Here is an 8830-nt window from a genome sequence, read left to right on the forward strand (position 1 = left end):
TATTGGTTTAAATTGATCACGTGACGCGATAGTGTTCGTCTGCGGAGAGACACTATCAGCCCATAGTGCCCGTCCGAGGAAAATACCTGGATGGAGAGTAGTCGTCCGCTGAAAATACCTCTGTAAACAAGCGGCCTTATGTAAAATAAAGAATCGAAATTGTATTAAGAGGGTTTTTGTTTGTTTTCGTTTTCAAATTTTACATTGGCTGACACGGCTTTTGTCTAATAAAGTTGAAAAGAGTTCAACATGATTTTTGAGCTGGCGCGCGGAAGAAAATTTAGTAGTGAACAATAAAGACAATAGAGTGTATATGTCTCGGAACTATCGGTCTGATAGTTGCCCCTTGGAAATTTGATGTTCTTAAAACTAGCATATTTGCCCTCGAAGCTTCGCTTCACGGGCAAATATATGTTTTAAGAACATCAAATTTCCGCGGGGCAACCATCAGCCGATAGTTCCTCGACAGAAACACTCTATTGTTTAAATAGGTTATAGATCAAGCAATTTTGACAAATTTGAAAACACCATGAGTCCTGCACGTAAATCATTATCTGTTTCACTACTCACTTCTCGATTTCCTTTTCACGTTCTTCAGCCACCTATAAATCAAACACAAATTGACCAATGAGAGAACAAGAACGCAACAATCAAAATTTAAGATCTAAAAAACCTGCGTACGATCAAACTGCAGACCCGATCGTAGTTTGATTTTCTTTCTTCTGTTACAACGCAGATTCTAATTCATTTAGTTCTTCTTAACAAACTGAACACATGCTAAATGTCGGGAAAACAAATACGGTAATCTCTCTTCTTGATATCAGAAATTTTCGCCCAACGAGTTGTGCATGGAGGCAGGGTTTCAAAGAGGCGTCCATTACAATGAACAATTATATCTGTCAATATCGACACTGATTTTTAAAAACATCTCTCCTGAAATGTTAAAGTTCACCTCTATGTTACGCAAAAAAAAAAAAGTCTCACCTCGATCAAACTGTCAGTTATGGCTTTGTCCACCAATTCTTGCGCGTAACTAGTAATAAACAAAATAAAGAGCATGTATGTGACCTCAGTGGAGACTACAGGGATGAATGTCCCCTTTTGATAGTTTTAAGAAATGGTATGATCACGAATTTAAATCAGTTAAAGAAGGGGCTCTTTATCCTCATAGCTGAAAAGAAAGTTATTTATAATATCTGTTGCACCACTCACTTTTTGATTTCCTTTTCATGTTCTTCAGCCACCTATAAATGAAACAAATTTGAGCAATGAGAAAACAAAGACGCAACAATCAAAATTAAAGGTCTAAAAACCTGCGTACGATCGAACTGCAGACCCGATCGCAGTATAATTTTCTTTCTTCTGTTACCACGCATATACTAATTCATTTAGTTCTTCTTAACAAACTGAACACATGCTAAATGTCGGGAAAACAAATACGGTAATCTCTCTTCTTGATATCAGAAATTTTCGCCCAACGAGTTGTGCATGGAGGCAGGGTTTCAAAGAGGCGTCCATTACAATGAACAATTATATCTGTCAATATCGACACTGATTTTTAAAAACATCTCTCCTGAAATGTTAAAGTTCACCTCTATGTTACGCAAAAAAAAAAAGTCTCACCTCGATCAAACTGTCAGTTATGGCTTTGTCCACCAATTCTTGCGCGTAACTAGTAATAAACAAAATAAAGAGCATGTGACCTCAGTGGAGACTACAGGGATGAATGTCCCCTTTTGATAGTTTTAAGAAATGGTATGATCACGAATTTAAATCAGTTAAAGAAGGGGCTCTTTATCCTCATAGCTGAAAAGAAAGTTATTTATAATATCTGTTGCACCACTCACTTTTTGATTTCCTTTTCATGTTCTTCAGCCACCTATAAATGAAACAAATTTGAGCAATGAGAAAACAAAGACGCAACAATCAAAATTAAAGGTCTAAAAACCTGCGTACGATCGAACTGCAGACCCGATCGCAGTATAATTTTCTTTCTTCTGTTACCACGCAGGTTCTAATTCATTTAGTTCTTCTTAACAAACGGAACACATGCTGAATGTAGGGAAGACAAATATGGTAATCTCTCTTCTTGATATCAGAAATTCTCGCCCAACGAGTTGTGCATGCAAGCAGGGTTTCAAAGAGGAGTCCATTACAATGAACAAAATTATTCGTCAATATAGACACTGAATTTTAAAAAAAATCTCTCCTGAAATGTTAAAGCTCACTTCTATGTTACGCCAAAACAAAAGTGTTACCTCGATCAAACTGTCAGTTATGGCTTTCTCCACCAATTCTTGCGCGTAACTAGCAATAAAGAAAATAAAGAGGATGTAACTACAGTAGAGAGGGCACGGAAGAAACTTCCCTTTTGATAGTTTTAAGAAATGGTATCATCGGGAATTTAAATCAGTTACAGAAGACGCTCTTTATCCTCATAGGTGAAGAGAAAATTATTTTATATTATCTGTTGCACCACTCACTTTTCGATTTCCTTTTTACGTTCTTCGGCCACCTATAAATCAAACACAAATCGAGCAATGAGAAAACAAAGAGGCAACAATCAAAACTTAAGGTCTAAACAACCTGCGTACGATCGAACTGCAGACCCGATCGCAGTTTGATTCTCTTTGTTCTGTTACAACGGAGCTTCTAATCCACTTTCTTCTTCTCAACAAGTGGAACAAATTCTGGAGGTGGGGGAAACAATTACGGTTATCTCTCTTCTTCCCATCAGAAATTCTCGTAATTATTGATAGCCAACAAAGTATTTGACAAGTGTCGGACTGAAATTGTGGAGCAACCTGGTTTGTGGGGAATATTGACTGAAAAATACACTCGATCAAAGTCATACTGTCCGCTCAGTCATTTCTGGTACATGTACATCCAAGCTTTACAGCTACGCGGTCTACCACACTAAAACACAATTGGGACACTACTTTTCCTTTATTTCCATTTTTTTCCTCTTTGAATAAGGGCTCTGGGTATTAGATAATGTAACAAGCTTCAGCCAACCAAATAAGCAGTTCAAATTGCAGAACCGGTTTTAAATTTAAAAAGAAAAAGAGAGGTGTCCATTATACAATGAACAAAATCATATCCGTCAATACACACTGATTTAAAAAGAGACTCTCGATCTCGGCATGTTTTATAAAATTCATAGAGGCCAAGTTAACATCTCCGTTCCCTATGAGCTCACATCCGTGCCTGCGTATGGCCGTACAAGGAAGAGTCACGACTTTAAGATCAGGCTCCCATCCTCCTCTGTCGACGCTTACAAACATTCCTTCTATGTAAGATCAATTCCTGCATGGAACGCGTTACCAGCTGATGTTGTTAGATCGGCATCGTACCCAGAATTTATCCGGAGAGTGCCCACTACTCTAACATGTTAACTTAACTTAATACCTCGTTTAGTGTCATACCATGTGATTGTAATTTCATACTATGTAATCCTAATTGTTATTTTACTATGTAACTGTACTTGTAACGCCGTACATGTAAATTGAGCGACTGCTGGCCGCTCCATTGCCGGATTAGCATTTATGCGCTAGTGGCAATTATTTTGATTAAAGATTAAAGAATGTTAAAGTTGACTTCTATGTTACGCGAAAACAATAGTCTTACCTCTATCAAACTGTCAGTCACGGTTTTATCCACCAAATCTTGGGCGTATCTAGCAATAAACAAAATAGGCCATCACTTTTCCCGCAGCAAATTCTTTGTGGTACTTAAAATAATTTGAGAGATGATTACCTGTTAAATTTAAGCGTAGCATTTTTACTCGCTCCGCTACTCTCTATTAAAACTCATTTAACTTAAATTTACTAAATTTACAATATTTGCTATTGCTCTTTTATAGATCGCATTGGATAGTTCAGTCTCAGTTATATCGTCTTTTATTGTATCTCTATCTGACTTGTCAAACACTATTATATAAATAGGTTATAGATCAAGCAATTTTGACAAATTTGAAAACATCATGACTCGTGCACGTAAATCATTATCTGTTTCACTACTCACTTCTCGATTTCCTTTTCACGTTCTTCAGCCACCTATAAATCAAACACAAATTGACCAATGAGAGAACAAGAACGCAACAATCAAAATTTAAGGTGTAAAAAACCTGCGTACGATCGAACTGCATACCCGATCGCAGTTTGATTTTCTTTCTTCTGTTACCACGTAGGTTCTAATTCATTTAGTTCTTCTTAACAAACGGAACACATCCTGAATGTAGGGAAAACAAATACGGTAATCTCTTTTCTTGATATCAGAAATTTTCGCCCAACGAGTTGTGCATGGAGGCAGGGTTTCAAAGAGGCGTCCATTACAATGAACAAAATTATCTGTCAATATCGACACTGATTTTTAAAAACATCTCTCCTGAAATGTTAAAGTTCACTTCTATGTTACGCCAAAACAAAAGTCTTACCTCGATCAAACTGTCAGTTATGGCTTTGTCCACCAATTCTTGCGCGTAACTAGCAATAAACAAAATAAAGAGCATGTGACCTCAGTGGAGAGCGCAGGGAAGAAAGTCCCCTTTTGATAGCGTTAAGAAATGGTATGATCGGGAATTTAAATCAGTTACAGAAGAAGTTCTTTATCCTCATAGGTGCATAGAAGACTCTTATATGTTATCTGCTGCATTACTCACTTCTCGATTTCCTTTTCACGTTGTTCAGCCACCTATAAATCAAACACAAATCGAGCAATGAGAAAACAAAGAGGCAACAATCAAGACTTAAGGTCTAAACAACCTGCGTACGATCGAACTGCAGACCCGATCACAGTTTGATTGTCTTTGTTCTGTTACGACCCAGCTTCTAATCCATTTAGTTCTAGTCAACAAACGGAACACATGCTGGAGTTAAGGGAAACAAATACAGTAATCTCTCTTCTTGTTATCAGAAATTCTCGCCCAACGAGTCGTTGTGCAAGCAAGCAGGGTTTCAAAGAGGCGTCCATTACAATAAACAACATTATCCGTCAATAGACACTGATTTAAAAAATAAACTCTTGTAGAATGTTAAAGTTGAATTGTATGTTTTGCGAAAACAAATGTGTTACCTCGATCAAACTGTCAGTTATGGCCTTCTCCACCAAATCTTGCGCGTAACTAGCAATTAAAATAAAGAGCATGTGACTTTTCTGGAGAGTACACTGCAGGAAGTCCGCTTTTGATAGTTTTAAAAATGGAAAAAAGGTATGATCAGGAATTTAAATCAATTACACAACAAGCTCTTTATCCTAATAGATGCACAGAAATGCTTCTTATACCATCTGTTGCACTACTCACTTCTCGATTTCCTTTTTACGTTTTTCAGCCACCTATACATAAAACAAATTGAGCAATGAGACAAAAAAAACGCAACAATCAAAATTTAAGGTCTAAACAACCTGTGTACGATCGAACTGCAGACCCGATAACAGTTTGATTGTCTTTGTTCTGTTACGACGCAGGTTCTAATGCATTTAGGTCTTCTTGACAAACGGAACACATGCTTGAGGTAAGGGCAAAAAATACGGTAATCTCTCTTCTTGCTATTAGAGATTCTTGCCCAACGAGTTGTGCATGCAGGCAGGGTTTCAAAGAGGCGTTCATTACAATGAACAAAATTATCCGTCATTAGACACTGATAAAAAAAAACTCTTCTGAAATGTTAAGTCGAATGTTTTGCGAAAACAAAAGTGTTACCTGTGTCAAACTGTCAGTTATGGCTTTCTCTACCAAATCTTGGGCGTATCTACCAATTAAAATAAGGAGCATGTTACTTCTCTGCTGAGTGCACAACATAAAGTCTGCTTTTCATACTTTTAAAAATAGTATGATCAGGAATTTAAATCGATTACACAACAAGCCCTTTATCCTAATACATGCATAGAAATCTTTCTTATATTATCTGTTGCCCTACTCACTTCTCGATTTCTTTTTCACGTTCTTCAGCCACCTATACATGAAACACAAATTCAATAATGAGAGAATCTAAATTTTAGGTCTAAAAAACCTGGGTACGATCGAACTGTAGACTCGATCGCAGTTTGATTTTCTTTCTTTTGTTACCAGCAGATTCTAATTCATTTAGTTCTTCTTAACAAACAAAACACATGCTGGATGTGGGGAAAACAAATACGGTAACCTCTCTTCTTGATATCAGAAATTCTCGCCCATCGAGTTGTGCATGCAAGCAGGGTTTCAAAGAGGTGTCCATTACAATGAACAAAACTTATCCGTCAATATAGACACTGATTTTTAAAAAAACACTCTCGTGAAATGTTAAAGTTCACTTTTATGTTACGCGAAAACAAAAGTGTTACCTCGATCAAACTGTCAGTTATGGCTTTGTCCACCAAATCTTGCGCGTAACTAGCAATAAACAAAATAAAGAGCACCCGACCTCAGTGGAGAGCGCAGGGAAGAGAGTCCCCTTTTGATAGCTTTAAGAAATGGTATGATCAGGAATTTAAATCAGTTACATGCATACATACAAAAGAAGCACTTTATCCTCATAGGTGAAGAGAACTTGTTTTATATTATCTTCAGCTACCTATAAATCAAACACAAATTGAGCAATGAGAAAACAAAGACGCAACAACCAAAATTTAAGATCTAAACAACCTGCGTACGATCGAACTGCAGACCCGACGGCAGTTTGATTCTCTTTGTTCTGTTACAACGCAGCTTCTAATCCATTTAGTTCTACTCAACAAACGGAACACATGCTGGAGGTAAGGGAAACAAATACGTAATCTGTCTTCTTGATATCAGAAATTCTCGCCCAAGGACGGTGCATGCAGGCAGGGTTTCAAAGAGGCGTCCATTACAATGAACACAATTATCCTTCAATAGACATTGGTTTTAAAAAATACTCTCGTGAAATTTTTAAGTTGAATTGTATGTTACACATAAACGTTTGGGTTACCTCTATCAAACTGTCAGTTATGGCTTTCTCCACCAATTCTTGCGCGTAACTAGCAATAAACAAAATAAAGAGCATGTGACCTCTCTGTGGAGAGTGCAGGGAACAAAGTCCCCTTTTGATAGCTATAAGAAATAGTATGATCGGGAATTTAAATCAGTTACAAAAGTGGCTCTTTATCCTCATAGGAGCATAGAAAACTCTTTTATGTTATCTGTTACACTACTCACTTCTCGATTTCTTTTTCACGTTCTTCGGCCACCTATACATGAAACACAAATTCAGCAATGTGAGAACAAAAACGCAAAAATCCAAATTTAAGGCCTGAAAACTTGCGTACGATCGAACTGCGGACCCGATCACAGTTTGATTGTCTTTTTTCTGTTACGACGCAGCTTCCAATCCATTTAGTTGTACTCAACAAACGGAACACAAGCTGGAGGTAAGGGCAACAAATAGGGTCATCTCTCTTCTTGATATCAGAAATTCTCGCCCAACGAGTGGTGCGTGCAGGCAGGGTTTCAAAGAGGCGTCCATTGCAATGAACTAAATTATAAATCAATATGGACACTGATTTTTAAAAAAAATGTCACGTGAAATGTTAAAGTTCCCTACTATGTTGCACGAAAACAAAAGTGTTACCTCGATCAAACTGTCAGTTATGGCTTTCTCCACCAAATCTTGGGCATAACTAGCAATAAACAAAATATGGACCACATCACCTCAGTGGGGAGTGCACTGCAGAAAGTCCACGTTTGATAGTTTTAAAAATGGTGTGATCAGGTATTCCAATCGATTACACAACAAGCTCTTTATCCTAATAGATACATAGAAATGTTTCTCATGTTATCTGTTGTACTACTCACTTCTCGATTTCTTTTTCACATTCTTCAGCCACCTATACATGAAACACAAATTCAGCAATGTGAGAACAAAAACGCAACAATCCAAATTTAAGGCCTGAAAAACCTGCGTACGATCGAACTGCGGACCGGATCACAGTTTGATTGTCTTTTTTCTGTTACGACGCAGCTTCCAATCCATTTAGTTCTACTCAACAAAAGGAACACATGCTGGAGGTAAGGGAAACAAATACGGTAATCTCTCTTCTTGATATCAGAAATTCTCGTCCAAGGAGTGTAGCATGTATGCAGGGTTTCAAAGAGGTATTCATAAAAATGAACAAAAATATCTTTCAACACTGATTTTGCAAAACAAATACTCTAGTGAAATGTTAAAATTACTTGTATGTTACCCTGCTAAAACAATAGCGTTACCTCTACCCAACTGTCAGTTATGGCTTTCTCCACCAAATCCTGCGCGCATCTGGCAATAAACAAAATAAACAGCATGTGACTTCAGTGAACAGTGCATGGCAGAAAGTTCGCTTTTAGAAGCTTTACAAAATGTCATGATCAGGAACTTCAATCAATTATATAGAACAAACTCTTCATCCTAGCTCTTTATCCTAATAGATACATAGAAACCTCTTTTATATCATCTGTTGCACTACTCACTTCTTGATTTCGTTTTCACGTTCTTCAGCCACCTACACATGAAACACAAATTGAGAAATGAGAGAACAAAGACGCAACAATCAAAATTGATTACTGCGTACGATCGAACTCCAGACCCGATCGCAGTTTGATTTTCTTTCTTCTGTTACCACGCAGGTTCTAATTCATTTAGTTCTTAACAAACGGAACATGCTGGATGTGGGGAAAACAAATACGCTAATCTCTCTTCTAGATATCAGAAATTCTCGCCCAACGAGTTGTGCATGCAGGCAGGGTTTCAAAGAGGCGTCCATTACAATAAACAAAATTATCCGTCCGTAGACACTGATTTCAAAAAATTCTCTCGTGAAATGTTTAATGCGAAATGAATGTTACGCATAAACTTTAGTG

The 8830-nt window shown here is 37.4% G+C and overlaps 1 protein-coding gene across 1 annotated transcript in view; it reads right to left on the reverse strand.

Moving 5' to 3' along the window:
- LOC138008496 (uncharacterized) overlaps positions 1-8830 on the reverse strand; it is a 31093-nt gene that overhangs the window by 14119 nt on the left and 8144 nt on the right. Inside the window, exons 15-35 of the mRNA XM_068855817.1 lie at positions 8441-8472; positions 8201-8249; positions 7790-7821; positions 7566-7614; positions 7154-7185; positions 6927-6975; positions 6493-6551; positions 6322-6370; positions 5923-5954; positions 5702-5750; positions 4661-4692; positions 4436-4484; positions 4024-4055; positions 3628-3676; positions 2484-2515; positions 2259-2307; positions 1848-1879; positions 1624-1672; positions 1213-1244; positions 985-1033; positions 571-602 (exon numbers count right to left, since the gene is read on the reverse strand). Of these exons, the coding sequence (XP_068711918.1) occupies positions 571-602; positions 985-1033; positions 1213-1244; positions 1624-1672; positions 1848-1879; positions 2259-2307; positions 2484-2515; positions 3628-3676; positions 4024-4055; positions 4436-4484; positions 4661-4692; positions 5702-5750; positions 5923-5954; positions 6322-6370; positions 6493-6551; positions 6927-6975; positions 7154-7185; positions 7566-7614; positions 7790-7821; positions 8201-8249; positions 8441-8472 (869 nt within the window). The remainder of the gene's footprint in view (positions 1-570; positions 603-984; positions 1034-1212; positions 1245-1623; positions 1673-1847; positions 1880-2258; positions 2308-2483; positions 2516-3627; positions 3677-4023; positions 4056-4435; positions 4485-4660; positions 4693-5701; positions 5751-5922; positions 5955-6321; positions 6371-6492; positions 6552-6926; positions 6976-7153; positions 7186-7565; positions 7615-7789; positions 7822-8200; positions 8250-8440; positions 8473-8830) is intronic.

This window comes from Montipora foliosa, chromosome 1 (assembly GCF_036669935.1).
Source record: "Montipora foliosa isolate CH-2021 chromosome 1, ASM3666993v2, whole genome shotgun sequence".
NCBI classification, from domain to species: Eukaryota; Metazoa; Cnidaria; class Anthozoa; order Scleractinia; family Acroporidae; genus Montipora; species Montipora foliosa.